The sequence below is a fragment of the Phyllobates terribilis genome, unplaced genomic scaffold, assembly GCF_046119375.1.
Source record: "Phyllobates terribilis strain yellow unplaced genomic scaffold, ASM4611937v1 Scaffold_11__3_contigs__length_659146591, whole genome shotgun sequence".
In the NCBI taxonomy this organism is placed as follows: Eukaryota; Metazoa; Chordata; class Amphibia; order Anura; family Dendrobatidae; genus Phyllobates; species Phyllobates terribilis.
Genome location: NW_027362771.1, coordinates 527776012 through 527795923, shown reverse-complemented (window position 1 = coordinate 527795923; position 19912 = coordinate 527776012). Strand labels below are relative to the sequence as shown.

At 43.8% G+C, this 19912-nt stretch overlaps 1 protein-coding gene across 6 annotated transcripts in view; it reads right to left on the bottom strand.

The window, feature by feature from the left end:
* SH2D6 (SH2 domain containing 6) overlaps positions 1-19912 on the bottom strand; it is an 88194-nt gene that overhangs the window by 49907 nt on the left and 18375 nt on the right. For 4 of the 6 annotated variants that reach the window (XM_073653708.1, XM_073653710.1, XM_073653706.1 and 1 more), the window contains exons 4-7: positions 6959-6975; positions 6765-6867; positions 3933-3991; positions 475-496 (exon numbers count right to left, since the gene is read on the bottom strand). In XM_073653708.1, the coding sequence (XP_073509809.1) occupies positions 475-496; positions 3933-3991; positions 6765-6867; positions 6959-6975 (201 nt within the window). The remainder of the gene's footprint in view (positions 1-474; positions 497-3932; positions 3992-6764; positions 6868-6958; positions 6976-19912) is intronic. The other 2 variants (XM_073653705.1, XM_073653711.1) reach the window with 1 other exon arrangement.

Below are 19912 nucleotides of genomic sequence, written 5' to 3'. Positions count from 1 at the left end.
TGGTGGACTTACTTTAAAAATCCTTGTGAGAATAGCTGTATAATCCTGAGAGTTTAGACTCCATTTCCACCCAACTAGCCTGATTGACAGAGCCTCAATGTCCCTCCTCCCTGCTGCTGCTGAGATTCCACAATGCTCAGTACAAGCTGCAGCTGTCAGTCAGGCTAGGTGAGTGGAGACTGTGTATAAACTTTCAGAATTGATCATACAGCCATTCTGACATGGATCTTTAAAGTTAGCATGATGTAAGAGATCTATTTAGTAATGTATGTAAGATTGTGATGTCTAGTGACAGATTCGCTTTAAATACTCAACATCTAGGTATTTCTGTTATTGGGTGCCGAGGGGGAAGACATATAGCAAACCCAAGAAAATTTAGTTTATTCATCCTGCCCATCATAGAGATGACTGATTGCTGGGAACAGGCTTCTTATCATCAATCACCTAAAGTACACATGAATTATAAAAACTCACGTGGTCTCTGCTGCCAAGGACCCTGAAAAATCAAGGATTCACATAATTAGTAAGAACTTTTATTTTATTTTACTTTTTACATCATAATAATAATTACTATATGATTGTCACTCATCAACTGAGTTATCATAAATACATTTCTAAAAAACTGAGGAATTATCAGATATCTTCCTCAAAGGGGTTGTCTTGCAAAAATTACCTCTTAAAAATAGAAGAGAAAGAAAGAAAAGAGAGAAAGAAAAAAAAAAAAAAAGAGAGGATGTCATGGAAGTCAAGGTCCGGTGCTCACAGTCCAGTGTCGGTTAGTTATTTAGCCAGGCAGAAACTCAGATTCCTTGAAGAGAAGCCATGGGCTCCAGGTGATCCACATGGGATCCGATCGTGATCCTGGGAGATAAGCTCCTGTATTCTGGATGTTGTCAGAGAAGGTGTCCAACCATTAAAATAAAGAGGGAGCTTGCATAATCTTTCAATGGTGTGAAATAACCAAGCGAGCTGATTGTATAGAGAATTACATTAGACTTTTCTTCAGTGAAGGAACCTGGTAAAATGTATAGAAGAGCCATCGCTGGGGACCAACGGCCCATGTCAGAAGATACCTTGTTATATAACTAGCCAAAAGGGAGACATTTTTCAGTTCCACCAGATTTGTGGTGAAATATAAGATATTTCTTTGCCAAAACTTCAACAAAGGTCTGAACATTGATGAGATGCACATAGAGAAGTGACACCGGGTAAGTAGCATTAGGTCCCTTGTGAGATATGACCATGAGGAAGGTAAGTTGGAGCGTTGAAGGTGAATAAAGCAAAATCCCACAAACATTGCACCAGGAAAATCAGTGAAAGGTTTCACTGTCCCACTCTGCATGAACTGCCTAATTTGAGGAGCCTCTGACTCAGACAGGCCCAAAATGTGTGACCGGCCCAGGCCTTTGGTGAAAGCCCGGTTAATATACACTGAGGTGAATGGTCTACAGCTGGAGGTTAACCCCAGTAGAAAAGGATTATTGTACCAGAACTTGAACACCGTGGAGGTAATCAGGAGGGAAGGAAACGTAGGGCACCTATGCAGGGGGTTCAGCCACAATAGAGAAGTCTTTGCAAGACCTTTTTCCAGGGTCACCCATTGTTTATCTTTTTTATGATGGAACCAATTTAGGATATACTTCAATAGTGACGCCATATAATACAGGGAAATGTCCAGTAATCCTATGTTCCCTGCTGCCCTTGGGTTAAATCAGTTATTTATAACAGTCTTGGTTTAGATCCAGGCAGCACAAAGTTCATGAACCTACATTTTAACTTTAAGAAGAAATGCCTGGATTGGTGGGTGGTGCTTGTATTAAAAATAGGACCTTTGGAAGGAAAATCATATTCAGAGTGGATTCTCCCAAACCATGACAAAGGAAGTTTGTTCCAGGTGGACAAGTCTGAGTTTATCCTTTGTAGTAGAGGAGCAAACTTTAGAGAATAAGGCTATGTGCACATAATATCGCTTTCAGGTGGAATCCGCTTGGAATCCACCTGAAAAACTGCCGGAAAAAGTGAACAAAATGCACACAATGTAAAAACTGCATTTAACCTTTTGTTATCTTTTTTTTTTAACTTCTTCAGGGTCTGGAAACCGTGAAGCAGTTAAAAGAAGTAGCATGCTCATTCTTATAGTTTTGCTAGTTATAGTTTAAATTATTAAAAAAAAAAAAGACGCCAGCAACGAAGCCTCTGGAATAATGATGGCAGAACTGGCAGCGAAACCAGTTCAGGAAAAGACCACTGGCTTTTTTCTCTAAGGTGGTTTCGCCTAGGAAAACCTCAGCGGGTCTGTCGACATTTTACAGACGTTGTGTGCACATACCAAAAAGATCATTTGGGTACTCAGCTCTCCGCATACTACGACAGGTTATATCCTGATAGGCCCATTTAAAAGAGAAGGTATTTTGCAGGCGATACACTATTGGACTGCGAATGTGGATTATTCAGAACCTCAGATGTACGAGCGTCTACTTTACAGTTGCTAAGGTCTCCAAAAGTCTGGAATTCCAACAAGACAATGATCCCAAACATAAAGCAAAATCTACAATGGAATGGTTCAAAAATAAACGTATCCAGGTGTTAGAATGGCCAAGTCAAAGTCCAGACCTGAATCCAATCGAGAATCTGTGGAAAGAGCTGAAAACTGCTGTTCACAAACGCCCTTCATCCAACCTCAATGAGCTCGAGCTGTTTTGCAAGGAAGAATGGGAAAGAATTTCAGCCTCTCGATGTGCAAAACTGATAGAGACATACCCCAAGTGACTTGCAGCTGTAATCGCAGCAAAAGGTGGCGCTAGAAAGTATTAACTCAAGGGGGCTGAATAATATTGCACGCCCCACTTTTCAGTTTTTAATTTGTTAAAAAAGTTTAAAATATCCAATAAATTTGGTTCCACTTCACGATTGTGTCCCACTTGTTGTTGATTCTTCCCCCAAAAATTTGAATTTTATATCTTTATGTTTGAAGCCAGAAATGTGGCAAAAGGTAGAAAAGTTCAAGGGGGCCAAATACTTTCACAATGCAATGTATATCTGCCATAAGGAAATTATAGATACTGTACATGTTGTGTACTACGCTCCAGCATATGTCATCGTAATATACATAATGCATCATTCTCCAGAACAGGGCAAATACAGTATATGAAAAAGAAAAAAGTGAGACATCCTCTTTACAGTGCGCGCTCAGACTAGGACACCTTGTGGCGGTATAAAAGTTTAACATGCATCCAGCAACTCTGAGCTTGAAGCACAAGTCTGTGCAATATGCAAAGCATCTTCTAATACCGGTAAATGCATTTCTGTACAGTAGATCAGTGCTTTGTATTGGATCATAGCCGTTGTCTATAGAGAATGACACGAATTGGAAGAGATAAGCCCATTGTTAAAATAAAGATGAGCAAAACCAAAAAAATGAGCCAGAAGACGCTGGTGTAAGTGCAATGTGTAGGTGGCCACAGTGTGAATGTGCACCTACACGTTGCACTTATACCAACATGTGTTCCTACTCATTTCTTTCATTCATGATTTAGTTTTTCACACTTTATACAAACAGGGGTATGGCTCCCCCTTTTTGAGCTGTTCATCTTGTCTATATAGCTTTCCATTGGGCAGGTTCAAAATGGTTAGGTCTGGGTCCTGCTCTGCTTTTGAGGTCTGCTGACTCATAGTGAGGTGAACTACAAGAATTTGGATCCAATCCTTTTTGGGTGTACCTTGTCGTGGTGGGATGGCTTTTACGCTCTTTTGATCAAAATAGTGTCAACTAGGTACCCTATGTTATTTACACGTATTATTTCAATTATTTTTTATTTACTTACTACAGGGTACTTGCTCATTTTGCTTTTATCCTCGGTTTTATAACAAATATGAGTAAAAATATAAATAATAAAATAACGCACTTCTGGGATTGGTAATATAACACATACCTGCTGAATCCTGTCCGGCATAGGGGGTTTCTGCTGAGGAAGAAGAGCGGAAGAGCGACCTATTTGGAAAATATATATTACATTGTGCAAAATTATATTATTATATTGTGCAAACTGATAAGAGGATAGCTATGGCCCCATATTGTCTCTAGACACTTTTGTCATATAATGCTGCAATCCATTAATACCCTTACATGATCCCTTCTTGCACCCTTAGTCAATAAATGATTATTTTCAACCTAACAATACATCTGAGAGTTCATGGCACAATAAGGCTCTGTTCACATCTGTGTTGTGGTATCCGTTATAGCTGGACCAATCACACCTGCCGCGTTAGAAAGACCCCAATCATTTATATTGAGTGCATTAGGATTTTATCACGGTGTCTGTCGTTTTGAGAAGGAGAAATTGTAGTTTTGATTGATACCATATTGATACCTTTAGAATGATACCATTTTGGGGTATATAAGATGTTTTGATCGTTTTACGTTGTGTTTTTTTGTTCGTTTTTTTGCGGGGAGGTTCAATGACCAAAAATTGTAAATTGTCGTTTTCATTTTTTTTTTCCTGGAGTTTTTGTACAGGTTAAATAATTTTATATTTTTATAGACCGTATTTTTACAGACATGACATTAATGAATATGTTTACTTTTTAATTTTATCTTAATGGGAGAAGTAAAAGTTGATTCAAATTTTTATGTTTTATATTTTTTAAATGTATATGTCATATATGACATTTATTGATATGTCAAGTACATGACAAAAACATGGTGTGAAACAGGTCTAGCACAGGTAGCATCTGCTATGTATGATGCGGGCTCAGCTCCTGAGCGAGCTCCATATACCCGTACTCTGCATGCAAGGACATTGTGCGTCTCATGAGTTAAAGGGGTTTTGCTTTTAGAACTTTCTCTCTTTTAATGGTCTTTGGCTAAAATAATACAATCATCTGTTACTCACCCTCCCTGGGTCCAGCGCTTCCCTCTCTGCTGCTTCGATGGCGTCATGACTATCACTACTGCAGCCAATCACCGAGCTCGGCTGATCTGCTGATATTGATGGCACAAGCCACTGAGCTCAGTGACTGGCTGCAGCGGTGATGTGCACTGTAGTTGTGACGTCACCACTGACCTGGTAAACTGGAGCAGGGGAGGAGAAGCAGCACTAGAAGGTGAGTACCAGGAAATGTCATTATTTTAAGTCAGTGCAAACCATTTGTGGAGAGAATGTTAGAACCAGAAAATCCCTTTCATTAGGGTCCCAAAAGGGACCTACAAGGCCCACCTGCCCCAATGGCCATTTGGTGATCCTATTCGTATGTGTATGGCTTTCTCTCTTTTGAAATATATGGAAATTACTATCTCCATAATTTCCATGGACTTCGACATATGAACAACCAACTCTGAATACCAGTACCACGACTTCTGAATACCAGTACTGCTGACGTCTGAATACCAGAACTGCTGACGTCTGAACACCAGTACCGCTGACGTCTGAACACCAGTACCGCTGACATCTGAACACCAGTACCGCTGACGTCTGAACACCAGTACCGCCGACTTCTGAATACCAGTACTGCTGACGTCTGAACACCAGTACCGCTGACGTCTGAACACCAGTACCGCCGACTTCTGAATACCAGTACTGCTGACTTCTGAACACCAATATCGCCGACTTCTGAATACCAATACCACAGACTTCTGAATACCAGTACCGCTGACATCTGAACACCAGTACCGCTGACGTCTGAACACCAGTACCGCCGACTTCTGAATACCAGTACTGCTGACTTCTGAACACCAATATCGCCGACTTCTGAATACCAATACCACAGACTTCTGAATACCAGTACTGCTGATGTCTGAACACCAGTACCGCCAACTTCTGAACACCAGTACCGCTGACGTCTGAATACCAGTACTGCTGATGTCTGAACACCAGTACCGCTGACTTCGGAACACCAGTACCGCTGACGTCTGAACGCCAGTACCGCTGACCTCTGAACACCAGTCCCGCCGACTTCTGAATACCAGTACCACCGACTTCTGAATACAAGTACCGCCAACTTCCAAATACCAGTACCGCTTACTTCTGAATACCAGTACCGACAACTTCCGAATACCAGTACCGTTGACTTCTGAATACCAGTACCACTGACTTCTGAACACCAGTACCGCTGATGTCTGAATACCAGCACCACCGACTTCTGAACACCAGTACCACCGACTTCTGAATACCAGTACCGCTGATGTCTGAATACCAGTACCACCGACTTCTGAACACCAGTACCACTGACTTCTGAACACCAGTACCGCTGACGTCTGAATATCAGTACCACCGACTTCTGAACACCAGTACCGCCAACTTCTGAACACCAGTACCGTTGACTTCTGAACGCCAGTACCACCGATTTCTGAATACCAGTACGGTTGACTTCTGAATACCAGTACCACCGATTTCTGAATACCAGTACTGCTGACGTCTGAACACCAGTACCACCGACTTCTGCATTCCAGTACCGCTGATGTCTGAATACCAGTACCACCGACTTCTGAACACCAGTACCACCGACTTCTGAATACCAGTACCGCTGACGTCTGAATACCAGTACCACCGACTTCTGAACACCAGTACCGCCGACTTCTGAACACCAGTACCGTTGACTTCTGAACGCCAGTACCACCGATTTCTGAATACCAGTACGGCTGACTTCTGAATACCAGTACCACCGACTTCTGAATACCAGTACCGTTGACCTCTGAACACCAGTACTGCTGACGTCTGAATACCAGTACCACCGATTTCTGAATACCAGTACCACTGACTTCGGACCTAAATAAGTGCTGTGATTCTCCTGTGCTGTCCAGACACATGGCAAGGCACGGCTCTGCAGATCACATGGTGGGACCTCGTACAAGTCATCTTCCTCTTCTTCCTGATAAAAAATGAAAAAAAAAATCACAAAACTGTGACAGCGACACATCAAGAAAAAATCTATATATGACGGAGAACACAAGGGCGCTTACCTCAACCAAGTCATTCTCTGCAAAAATGATGGAGAACACAAGTTATTATATAATGGCTAATGATTTCACAACCTATATCTTAAATGTGGATGATCGATGATGTGTATGGCCGTCATTGTGGGATCCTGGGCGATAAGGAGGGGTCCACTTGTGATTATTGGTCACTCAGTTGGATCTTTTTATTTCCTTGAGACTGTTTTTTAGAGGGAATGTTTCCCAACACAAAGAGTGTAGGTTTTCCCTTGGTTGTTGGGAAGATTGACCGCTGACGCTGAGGAGCCGGGGACAATGAACCGCTCCAGAGAGTGGGGCCCTGCACTGAGCGGAGCTCACTGAGTGACAGGACATCACTCCTGAGCTCTGCATAGAGCAGGGCCCCGCTCACGGGAGAGTTCATTGTCCCCGACTCCTTGGCGTCAGCGGTCAGAGGATTACAGCGGGGGACATCTCAGGACAGGTGAGTGTAAGGATTTTATTATTTTATTCTTATTTTTACACATGGACACTGCGGGAGCAGACACTACTACTCCCAACATTGTCCCTTGCTCGTGCTGATCACAGCGCGAGCTGGGGACAATGTTGAAAGCAGTGTTCAGCACCCGGCGGTTGGGAACAGCGCTAACTGTACACTGATTCCCAGACGCCGGTAGATGGTGTCACACTGATGACACACAGATGTCATCCCTGTGTGTTCAGCGTGAGACATTTTGCGGACCGTGCAGAGTGTAAAAAACTTTAATAAAAATGGCGGTACCCAATTCCTCCACTGTTGATCAGGGCCCATGAGTATTTATTGTAATATATATATATATATATATATATATATATATATATATATATATATATATATAATTCTATAGTGTGTGATCTGATCATAGTCCATGCCCAATAAGCTTCTTGACTATCTATGGACCTCTGTGATATGATTAGTGGAGAGCCAGTGGTGAACTCGTCCATTAGCTGCCATAACATGTCTCCTGAGCCAACTACTCAGCGACAAGACCTCATTAAGTAAAGAAAGGTATTATTACTCATGCAGTAAATATGCAAGATATGTCCAAGTCATTTTGTTATTTGCCTTTTCAAAATGTAAACAATAGTGAGATTAATGAGGAATCATTTTGAGTCCGCAGCTCCTATGCAGGCCTATGTGTTTCCATGGCAGAAGACAACTACCTGTAGCCTCACTCTGCAGCCATAGGGCCTTGATTATCAACTGTTCATTTAACCTGAGCGGTTTTAGAAATGAAAGAGGAGTTCTTATTCAATTCTGAAAAAGACAGTAAGGTTATGTTCACACAGCGCGTATTTGATGCACATTCTTAGTGGGTGTTGCTTGGGAAAAATCTGCAACTTAATACAGTACTGGTAATGTGAATTAAGCTTTCACCTTTTTGCAATGGATAGGTGAAATCTGTGGATAATCCGCAACAAAATCCACAGCAAAACAGTGTCTAACAAGCACAGATTTTTCAGCAGGAATTTCTGTTGACTTTGCTACAGGTAAACTGCAAAAATAGCCACACCAAATACGTAAAGTGTGAAATTACCATTAAACTGTTAGTCAAATCATCAGAGCTGAGAAAGCTGCCCCCGCACACACCCCAGATTAGCAGCTTTCTGTGTACATTGCATTGTATATTGACTGTGATGGAGGTGGAGTTGGACTAGGAGGCTAGCTGTAGTCCTGTAGTGTTAGTCTCCTGCTGATAAAACACTCATTGTATTGAAACAACAGCACACAGACCAGTAAGTGACACATCCCTGAAATCAGTGTCTCAGCCCCTACCTTATGTGTAATGACCCAAAAGGGGCCATTACAAACATTTCTGCATTCATAGACGCCTGTGAATAATTCATGCTTTGATGTTTTGCCTGGTGTCATTCTGTTAAATTAAATGTAAATCATTGATCTGTAATACCACTGGAGACCAGAAGGTGGTGGTATAAGGGTCGACAACTGACTGTATTGGAGGATGTCTGATCAACATCCTCTATAGTCTGGTCACTATGGTTACCAGGGGGAGTTGGCAGTTGGCGGTTAGAGAGAGTCAAGCCTGTCTAGAGGCGGGCGTAGGGTACAAGGGCTGCTATGATTAAGTATCTTGCCAGACAGTCTTTACAGAGCCCATCGCAGCAAGGCCAATGCTTTTCCCATATCAGAGTATCCGTCCCGTTGCCATCTAGCTGGCACCTGTATGGAAAACCAGTACTGCAGCTGAATGCTGGAGAAGCTGTGATTCCTTAATCTGTGATGCAGTAAACCATTTGAACTGTTCATACCAAGGTCTAGTCTACCTTCTTTCTACCTACCTCTAAATCCGCTAGATGTACCCTGTGAATGGGTCTGGAGCGCCAGGAACCAGGTAGGAGCACCGTGACACCCCAAACTGCACAACACTGCAGAAGAGTCATACCACCGCAAGGAACCTACGTCTGGGCCTAATAGAGCCTCCTGGCCCTACTACTCTGGTACATTACATCTGAAAATTATGGCGTCACAAACAGGATATTTACTTCTGTGCCTTATGTTCACCTTGTGCTGAATTGACCCGGTCTGTTTTAAAAGAACTTTATTTGCCTGAGAATAGGGTAAGATCCTGCCGCCACGGGTGCTTCAGCAGGCATCATCCGCCATTTTGCAGTTTCCTATGCACCACTTCAATTCCTGAATCATTGGAGCTCCGAGTATCGTGCTACAGAGGCCTGAGTGAGTACTGCTGGTGAAACCAAAGAGGGGAGAGACTGTTTGAACCTTTATCTGTCCTCTGGTATAGCCGACTTTACAGAAAAAGTTGTCACTGCAATTCTTAAAGGGGCCACGCTCCCATTTCCCGGCTGTTGCCCATAGCAACCTCTCCCAAAATTTTGAGTTTGCTCAAATTGATTAATCTGGTCTGGCGCAGGATATCAAAAGCAATGTCTCACAGCGAAGATAGCTACACCATGGAGCAGTAGGACTCATCAGCAACCCAAGTTATGCGGCCACGGAGAGGTTTACCTAGTACCCAAGTGAATGCTAGTCCATCCTCAGCAGCCACAGCAGTCAGCTGTATCATGCCTCTGACTATGCCATATCACTTTGGGGCCCCTTGGCTTCCCCGCTATGAAGGAGTGCTTCACACCTACAGAGAGTTCAGAGAGAGAATGCAGGCTACCTTCAAACTGTACCCTGTCTCTGAACAGCAGAAAGTGGACATCTTAATTGGTCAGCTACAGGGAGCCGCACTCCGGGAGGTCAAGTCCTGGCCTTGGTCTGAACGCCAAACTATAGATCAGTTCTTGGAGACACTAAAGGTCACTTTTGAATCAAGGACCGCTTCAGAGCTGAAGAAGCATTTTTAAGGAAAGAGGAAGAAACTCCAAGAGTCCCTCAGAGACTTTGCCCTGTCACTGCAGGAAGCCTTGATAGCGATCATCCATGTGGACCCTCGAGAGGATGAGAGTCAAGATCACACTCTTCGAGAACAATTCATAGAAGGTGTGTTGGACAAGACTCTGAAGTGTCAACTAAAAATGCTGTCCGTCCAGCATCAGGGTACCTCATTCTTGAAATTCAAGGAACTGGCCATAGCGGTCCTGGAGGAGAAGCCTCAGTCTGAGACCCAAGATGGAAGGATGAAGCCTGCCTCCGAGTTCCCCCTTTCAAGTCATATTGCTGAGCAAGGAGCCCGGGTACCACCTTCAGAAGATGAAGCCATCCTAGCTAGTCAAGTCTCTCGTCTCGCTGCAAATCTGGAAAAGGTGATGAAGCGGTTGGAGCGACTAGATTATCCCTCTAGGCGGGAAAGAGAAGATTTTCCAAGATTAGAATGGGAACGGCCACCTCCAGGAAGAAGATAGAACAGACGCCGACCCCCAGAGAGGTCTTCAGATACCTGGTACAAGAGTACCCGAAGACTAGAATGCAGATACTGTCATCGACATGGGCACCAAGAAGAGGATTGCTGGCAGTTAAACGATTATCCCCTGAGGCAGTGGGACACCACCCCTCAGGAGGAGAAACCTTAAGTCCCGAAGATCCAGCTTGGATGCTCGCCCCATGGTTGAAGTCAGCATTAACGGAGTGAGTTCCCCTGCCTTGATTGACACCGGGTCTCAAGTGACCACTATCCGGCATACGGCATTTGAAGAGTGCCAAAAAGGAGCCCAGCTGACACAACCTCCAAAGGCCTGGCTCCACATCATAGCCACCAATGGAAAGTCAGTAGCAATAAGCGGCTACTGGGAACCCACGCTTCAGATTGGAGAGACCAAACTCACACGGCAAGGGGTAGTAGTGATCCAAGTTCCAGAAAATTACAACTTTCCTGTGATTCTTGGTAGTAATGTTCTCCGAAACTGCTATACCGAAGTGCTGGAAACCCTACGACAGTCCCTGCCAAATGTACCCAAAGACTCTCAGAAGGTTATCCATGAGACCATGCGGCTCAACAGAAGTTTACCAACAAAAAAGGGGGAATATGCCCAACCTGTCCGGTTACAACCTAGAACAGAGACTCTGGTGTGGTGTAGAGCCTGCATGGGAGTGCGGCGACAAGACTACGAGGCCCTTGTAGAGCCTCTCTTGATGATGGATGAACTACCTGTCCTAGCAGCAAGAAGCCTAGTTACTGTGTCCAGAGGGCAAGTACCCATTCGGCTGATCAATCTAGGGGACCAACCAGTGAACCTGAAGAAATATTATGCTGTAGCCAGCCTGTATATTGTACACCCAGAAGATCTAGTGGAAGCCTCTCTTATGGCTTCACAACAAGCAATCTCAGCAGAGAATGCAGCTGAAGATCCGGCCTCGCCGCCCTGGTGGGCCACATTGAACGTTGGTGATGATACCACTCAAGATGAACAGATCCAAGGAGTACTAGAGGTAGCCAGACAGCATCAACAAGTCTTTAGCCATCACCCCATAGACTTTGGGTAGACATGTCCAGCATACCATCCCGACAGGCGACGTTCTCCCCATCAAGGAAAGATACAGGCCGTTACCCCCTGCCATGTACCAGCAGGTGAAGATAATGGTCCAGGACATGAAGACAGCAAATGTGATCAGGGATAGCCACAGTCCATGAGTCGCCTCACTTGTTCTAGTGAAAAAGAAAGATGAGACCATACAATTCTGCATGAACTATCGCAAAATCAACAATATCACGCATAAAGATGCCTATCCCTTGCCTCTGATAAAGGAATCTCACACAGCTTTAGGGGCCGTGGCCTACTTCTCCACTTTAGACCTGACTAGTGGCTACTGGCAAGTTCCTATGGCACCTGAAAACAAAGAGAAAACTGCCTTTACAACACCAATGGGCTTCTTTGAATTCAATTATTTGCCGTTTGGGCTGTGTAATGCTCCAGGGACGTTTCAGAGACTGATGGAGAGGTGTCTTGGACACAGGAATTTTGAAACAGTTCTTCTATACCTGGACGATATAATAGTGTACTCCAGGACATACAGTACAGAGCAAAAGTTTGGACACACCTTATCATTTAAAGATTTTTCTGTATTTTCATGACTATGAAAATTGTACATTCACACTGAAGGCATCAAAACTATGAATTAACACATGTGGAATTATATACTTAACAAAAAAGTGTGAAACAACTGAAAATATGTCTTATATTCTAGGTTCTTCAAAGTAGCCACCTTTTGCTTTGATGATTTGTTTGCACACTCTTGGCATTCTCTTAATGAGCTTCAAGAGGTAGTCACCGGAAATGGTTTTCACTTCACAGGTGTGCCCTATCAGATTTAATAAGTGGAATTTCTTGCCTTATAAATGGGGTTGGGACCATCAGTTGTGTTGTGCAGAAGTCTGGTGGATACACAGCTGATAGTCCTACTGAATAGACTTTTAGAATTTGTACTATGGCAAGAAAAAAGCAGCTAAGAGTCACCTCTGCTTCTGAGGATAAGTTTATCCGAGTCACCAGCCTCAGAAATCGCAGGTTAACAGCAGCTCAGATTAGAGACCAGGTCAATGCCACACAGAGTTCAAGTAGCAGACACATCTCTACAACAACTGTTAAGAGGAGACTTTGTGCAGCCGGCCTTCATGGTAAAATAGCTGCTAGGAAACCACTGCTAAGGACAGGCAACAAGCAGAAGAGACTTGTTTGGGCTAAAGAACACAAGGAATGGACATTAGACCATAGAATCATAGAATCATAGAATTATAGAATGGTAGGAGTTGGAAGGGACCTCCTGGGTCATCTGGTCCAACCCCCTGCTCAAAGCAGGATTCACTAGATCATCTCAGACAGATGTCTGTCCAGCCTCTGTTTGAAGACGTCCATTGAAGGGGAACTCACCACCTCTCGTGGCAGCCTGTTCCACTCATTAATCACCCTAACTGTCAAAAAGTTTTTTCTAATATCTAATCTGTGTCTCCTCCCATTTAGTTTCATCCCATTGCTTCTAGTCTTTCCTTGTGCAAATGAGAATAAAGATGATCCTTCTACAATGTGACAGCCCTTGACATATTTGTAGACAGCTATTAAGTCTCCTCTCAGTCTTCTTTTTTGCAAGCTAAACATTCCCAAATCCTGCAACCGTTCCTCATAGGACATGGTTTGCAGACCAGTCACCATTCTGGTCGCTCTTCTCTGAACTTGCTCCAGTTTGTCTATGTCTTTTTTAAAATGTGGTGCCCAAAACTGTACACAGTGGAAACCTGTGCTTTGGTCTGATGAGTCCAAATTTGAGATCTTTGGTTCCAACCACCGTGTCTTTGTGCGACGCAGAAAAGGTGAACGGATGGACTCTACATGCCTGGTTCCCACCGTGAAGCATGGAGGAGGAGGTGCGATGGTGTGGGGGTGCTTTGCTGGTGACACTGTTGGGGATTTATACAAAATTTAAGGCATACTGAACCAGCATGGCTACCACAGCATCTTGCAGCGGCATGCTATTCCATCCGGTTTGCATTTAGTTGGACCATCATTTATTTTTCAACAGGACAATAACCCCCAAACACACCTCCAGGCTGTGTAAGGGCTATTTGATCAAGAAGGAGAGTGATGGGGTGCTACGCCAGATGACTTGGCCTCCACAGTCACCAGACCTGAACCCAATCGAGAGGGTTTGGGGTGAGCTGGACCGCAGAGTGAAGGCAAAAGGGCCAACAAGTGCTAAGCATCTCTGGGAACTCCTTCAAGATTGTTGGAAGACCCTTTCCGGTGACTACCTCTTGAAGCTCATCAAGAGAATGCCAAGAGTGTGCCAAGCAGTCATCAAAGCAAAAGGTGGCTACTTTGAAGAACCTAGAATATAAGACATATTTTCAGTTGTTTCACACTTTTTTGTTAAGTATATAATTCCACATGTGTTAATTCATAGTTTTGATGCCTTCAGTGTGAATGTACAATTTTCATAGTTATGAAAATACAGAAAAATCTTTAAATGATAAGGTGTGTCCAAACTTTTGGTCTGTACTGTATGAGGAACATCTGCAACATCTGGCGGAAGTGTTCCAGATTCTGGCCTAACATGGGTTGAAGATAAAACCTTCCAAGTGCTTCCTCCTGATGCCTCAAGTGAAGTATTTGGGCAACACTGTGAGTGCTGCCAGAGCCCAGACAGACCCAGATAAAATAGCTGCAGTGAGAGACTGGCCTGCTCCTACCACAGTCAAGGAAGTGAAGAGTTTCCTGGGATTTGCCAGTTACTATCGGAGATTTATCCCAAAATTTGCCCAGATAGCTGGTCCTCTCCAAGAGCTGCTAAAGGGGCAGCCCAAAGGCTGCCAGAAGACCGGACTCCAGGTGGATTGGACTGCTGACAGAGAAGCCGCATTCCAGTTACTGAAAGAGAAGCTGACTGGGCCACCGGTGCTGGGGTATCCAAATTACAGTTTACCCTTTAACCTATACATGGATGCCAGCAAAAAAGGCTTAGGAGCAGTGCTTTCCCAGATGCAGGCCGGAACTGAAAGGGTTTTTGCCTATGCCAGTCATTCACTTAGAAAACCTGAGCAAAATGATCAGAACTATAGCTCCTTCAAGCTGGAATTCCTGGCCCAGGTCTGGGCAGTAACTGAGAAATTTAAGGACTATCTGGCTGCGTCACCCTTCACCGTATACAGATAACAACCCGTTGGCGCATCTGAATTCAGCCCATCTGGGAGCTCTGGAACAGAGATGGGCCTCTCGATTGGCCAACTTCAGTTTTAGTATAAGATACTGGGCCGGCAAGGCCAATGATAATGCAGTTGCCTTGTCCAGGCTGCCTGCTCAGACAGAACTCAAATCCCCGGACGATCAGTGGGAAGATGTGAAGATGCCCACTTTTTATACCCTGGCAGGAAGCCCTGCAGATCAGACAGCAGATTTCTAGGACTATTAGTGCTTACCAGCAAGACGATCTTCTGCCAACCGTTGAAAGGAGCTCTGGAAGAATCTCCAGGCCGAGAGCAGAGTCATTGGAGAACTACTGGATTACATTTCCAGTGGGCGGGTGCCAAAAAGAATCCGAAGGAAGAGAGCTGATGCAGAGCTGGGACGTCGGTGGCGGCAGAGAAAACGGCTCTTCCTCCAACTGGGCCTACTGCATAGAAGAACCTTGGATCCAGTAACGTATGAGAGAGTTTTCCAAGTGGTAGTTTCCAGAATAGACACTAAAATGGTTCTGGACATGTATCTTAACCAATCTGGTCACTTTGGGATTCAAAAGACAGAGGCCACTATCAGACGACTGTTCTATTGGATCAACATGAGAGCTGACATCAAGGCTTGGTGTCAAGAGTGCCCCACCTGTGTTGTGGCCAGGGGTGAAAGGCATAATCAGCGTGTTCCTCTTCATCCCATTGTGAGCAAGAGCCCCTTGCAGCTGGTAGCAATCAACCATGTCAAACTGGAGCCTAGTCGGTCTGGGTATACGTATGCTATGACAGTCATTGACTACTACACAAAGTTCGTGGTGGCCGTCCCCGTGAGAGACCTTACCGCCAAGACCACCGTGGCTGCCTTGTGGAAAAATTTCATCTTACCCTATGGTAGCCCTAGAAAGATTCTCACTGATCAAGGGTTGGCCTTCGAGTATCAGTTGTTTCAGGAGCTGTGTACACTATATAATTGCAAGAAGCTGAGAACTACAGCCTATCATCCGCAGGGAAATGGTCTGTGCGAGAAGATGAACCAAACCCCAATTAGCATGCTCAAAGCAGTTCCCACACACCAGCGAACGGACTGGCTAACACTTCTGCCGGAACTGGTGTATGTCTACAATAATACCACGCACTGCTCCACTGGATACACCCCTTACTATCTGATGTTCAGGAGGCATGGACACTTGCCTGCTGACATTGCTTTGGATATCTGTGGACCAGACTCAGAACCTCTCCTTCCTCAGTCTGATTAGGTCAAAGAGCACCAGAGATGCTTGGAAAATACCAGAGGAATTGTGGACTCTAGAATTGAAAAGGCTCAACAAAGACAAAAGCAAAACTTTGACCTCCATGCCAGTGCCGAGCCCATGCAATCAGGAGATCAAGTGTGGCTAAAGAACAATCACCCTATCAGTAAGCTAGAAAGCAGATGGAAGCACGAGTCATATGTAGTTAGGGACAGTCTCCCACCTGAAGTCTACCTGATTTATCGAGAGGACCGGTGTACCCGAAAAGTTCACTGTAACCGGCTGAAAAAGTGCTTGCAAGAGCCCATTCCTCAGCCACTATTAAGAGAAAGTGATCCAACTGGGCCATTGTCTTCTTCAAGGGAGTTTCCCTTTGAGATGTCTTCTTTACCTGACCCGCTTCAATTGTTCTTGTTGCTGCAGATCCTGGTGAGGATACCTATATCGACAACCACCATTCGGGCGGGGTCTTCGCAGAAGCCTCTTCCCTTCTCCACCTTCAATTGAGGATATTGTCTCTCCGGAGAAACAGGTTGCTTTGCTTAGAAACTCTGAACCTGCAAGAAGTCCACTTCTTGTGGAGAATTCTCAGGACACTCTGCGAAGGTCTCAAAGGGAGAACAAGGGATGACTTCCCTCTTATCTACACAGTTATGATTTGTCCCAAGAGCAGAAGAAAGTTCCTCTTACTCCAAATCCTAGACCCAATGTCTAGAGTCATCTCTTCAACAATAAGTACCTCGCCCTACGTAACGTTTGAAGCCATGTGCCCGGGGAAAGGACACAGATGAATACTTGAGCTCCTCGTGATCCTGTTTTTCACTGGAAAGTATTACCAGAGTAATAGGGCCAGGAGGCACTATTAGGCTCAGACGTAGGTGCCAAGCGGTGGTATGACTCATCTGCGGTGTTGTGCAGTTTGGGGTGTCACAGTGCTCCTACCTGGTTCCTTGCGCTCCAGACACGTTCACAGGGTACATCTCGAGGAATTAGAGGTAGGTAGGAAGAAAGCAGACCAGATCTTGGTATGAACAGTTCAAATGGTTTACTGCATCACAGATTAAGGAATCACAGCTTCTTCAGCATTTAGCTGCAGTGCTGGTTTTCCATACAGGTGCCAGCTAGATGGCAACGGGACTGATATTCTGATATGGTAAAAGCTTAGGCCTTGCTGCGATGGGCTTTGAAGAGATTGTCTGGCAAGGTACTTAATCATAGCAGCCCTTGTACCCTACTCCTCACCTCTAGACAGGCTTGACTCTCCCTAACCACCAACTGCCAACTCCCAACTCCCCCTGGTCACCATAGTGACCAGACTATAGAGGATGTTGATCAGACGTCCTCCAATACAGTCCATTGCTGACCCTTATACCGCCACCGGCTGGTCTCCAGTGGTATTACAGATCAACAATTTACATTTAATTTAACAGAATGACACCAAGCAATACATCAAAGCATGAATTATTCACAGGCGTCTATGAATGCAGAAATGTTTGTAATGGCCCCTCTTGGGTTATTGCATATGCTTCCCTCAGATTACATAGCAAAAACCTGATGACAGATTTGCTGGTAAATGAGGGTATTAGGAGGTGGATTCATCAAGCAATTTACACTAGTTTTCTGGTGTATAATGGCTTATACTGTTGCTAAATCTTTGCTTAACTCATAGTAGTGCAAATATTAATATAATTGTATATATACAGTACAGACCAAAAGTTTGGACACACCTCATTTAACCACTTTGCACCAGAGCCTGTTTTTGCCTTCGTGACCAGGCCAATTTTTTCAATTCTGACCACTGTCACTTTATGAAGTAATTACTCTGGAACGCTTCAACGGATCCCCCTGATTCTGAGAATGTTTTTTCGTGACATATTGTACTTCATGAGAGTGGTAAAATTTCTTTGATATCACTTGCGTTTATTTGTGAAAAAATCGGAAATTTGGCGAAAATTTAGAAAATTTTGCAATTTTCAAACTTTGAATTTTCATGTCCTTAAATCAGAGAGATATGTCACGCAAAATAGTTAATAAATAACATTTCTCACATGTCTACTTTACATCAGCACAATTTTGGAACCAAAATTTTTTTTTGTTAGGGAGCTAGAAGGGTTAAAAGTTGACCAGTGATTTCTCATTTTTCCAACAAAATTTACAAAAACATTTTTTTAGGGACCACATCATATTTGAAGTCACTTTGAGGGGTCTTTATGACAGAAAATACCCAAAAGTGACACCATTCTAAAAACTGCACCCCTCAAGGTGCTCAAAACCACATTCAAGAACTTTATTAACCCTTCAGGTGCTTCACAGGAATTTTGGGAATGTGGAAGAAAAAAATTAACATTTAACTTTTTTCATAAAAATGTTACTTTAGACCCAATTTTTTTTATTTTCACAGGGGTGACAGGAAAAAATGGACCCCAAAATGTTTTGTGCAATTTCTCTTGAGCGCGCTGATGCCCCATATGTGAGGGAAAACCACTGTTTGGGCGCACTGCAGGGTTCGGAAGGGAAGGAGCGCCATTAGACTTTTTGAATGTAAAATTTGTTTGAATAATTAGCAGACGCCATGTTGCGTTTGGAGAGCCCCTGATGTGCCTAAACAGTGGAAACCCCCCACAAGTGACACCATTTTGGAAACTAGACCCCTTAGGGAACTTATCTAGATGTGTGGTGAGCACCTTGAACCCCAAGGTGCTTCACAGAAGTTTATAATATTGAGCTGTAAAAATAAAATTTTCAAATTTTTCCCACAAAAACGTTTTTCATCCCTTAATTTTGCATTATCATAAGGGTAATGGGATAAATTGCACCATGAAATTTGTTGTGCAATTTCTCCTGAACACGCTGATACCCCATATGTGGAGGCAAACCACTGTTTGGGCGCACGGCAGGGTTTGAAAGGGAAGGAGCGCCATTTGACTTTTTGAATGTAAAATTTATTTGAATAATTAGCAGATGCCATGTCGCATTTGGGGAGCCCCTAATGTGCCTAAACAGTGGAAACCCCCCACAAGTGCCACCATTTTGGAAACTAGACCCCTTGGGGAACTTATCTAGATGTGTGGTGAGCACCTTCCACCCCCAGCTGCTTCACAGAAGTTTATAATATTGAGCCATAAAAATAAAATGTTCACATTTTTCCCACAAAAATTTTTTTTCATTCCCTAATTTTGCATTATCATAAGGGTAATAGGATAAATTGCACCATGAAATTTGTTGTGCAATTTTTCCTGAGTACGCCGATACCCCATATGTGGGGGAAAACCACTGCTTTGGTGTACGGCAGGGTTCGGAAGAGAAAGGAGCGCTATGTTGGCTGGGATAGGTTGCAGACACCATGTCACATTTGAAGAGTCGCTGACATGCCGAAACAGCAGAAACCCCCACAAGTGACCCCATTTTGTAAACTACACCTCTCAAGGAATTCATCTAGGGAAGTAGTGAGTATTTTTTAATTTTTAAATTTATACCATTGGGCAGTGAAAAAAGCATAATTATATTTTTACCACAAAAAAATGTTTTACCCTCAGATTTTACATTTTCACACAGGGCAATGGGTAAAAATGGTGCCGAAATGTGTCACACAATTTCTTCTAAAAGTG